General features: G+C 43.7%; 1 protein-coding gene across 1 annotated transcript; it reads right to left on the reverse strand.

The window, feature by feature from the left end:
• Positions 1-299: 299 nt before the first annotated feature.
• LOC133177891 (histone H3) lies at positions 300-710 on the reverse strand. Its single transcript, XM_061312750.1, has one exon. The coding sequence runs from the start codon at positions 708-710 to the stop codon at positions 300-302; it is 411 nt and encodes a 136-aa protein (XP_061168734.1).
• Between the last annotated feature and the right edge of the window lie 110 nt (positions 711-820).

Here is an 820-nt window from a genome sequence, read left to right on the forward strand (position 1 = left end):
TATGAAATTGTCTAGCATTGTGCTCTTTCATAATTTATGTAATTATATATATGCAAGGCACAGATATATTCACTGAAGGATGTATTGTGTCTCAACATTTTTTTTTTTTTTTTTTTTTTTTTTTTTTTCCAATTTGGGGGCATTGTTCGCTGAATTTGATAAAATTTATTAATTTCGGCCAAATAATTCAACATTATTTTCAGAGATGTTTCAACGTCTGAACAGAAGGCATCTTTTCGAAGAATGTAGGTGGCCGTGAAAACGGCCGTTTGCTTTAGGACTTGAAATACAGCTTAAAATTAAGCACGCTCTCCACGAATACGTCTGGCCAGCTGGATGTCTTTGGGCATGATGGTTACTCTCTTGGCGTGAATGGCGCACAGGTTGGTGTCCTCAAAGAGACCAACAAGGTAAGCTTCGCTTGCTTCCTGTAAAGCCATGACAGCTGAACTCTGGAAACGCAAGTCGGTCTTAAAATCCTGAGCGATTTCCCGGACCAAGCGCTGGAATGGCAGCTTCCTGATGAGAAGCTCAGTGCTCTTCTGGTATCTCCGAATTTCACGGAGGGCGACAGTTCCTGGCCTGTATCTATGCGGTTTCTTAACGCCACCCGTGGCTGGTGCGCTTTTACGAGCAGCTTTGGTAGCGAGCTGTTTTCTGGGGGCCTTGCCTCCTGTAGATTTTCGTGCCGTCTGCTTGGTACGTGCCATGCTATCTCCTCAGATTATTCAAACTCGAATGAATGAAGTGGCAGTGTTGCGCCGTGAACTTATATATCTTTGTAAGCTCAAGTTGAAAATCCGCTGCGGTCTACCAGTCG

Source organism: Saccostrea echinata, unplaced genomic scaffold, assembly GCF_033153115.1.
Source record: "Saccostrea echinata isolate AGI-Se365-2 ecotype Australia unplaced genomic scaffold, CSIRO_AGI_Sech_v1 ptg000270l, whole genome shotgun sequence".
In the NCBI taxonomy this organism is placed as follows: Eukaryota; Metazoa; Mollusca; class Bivalvia; order Ostreida; family Ostreidae; genus Saccostrea; species Saccostrea echinata.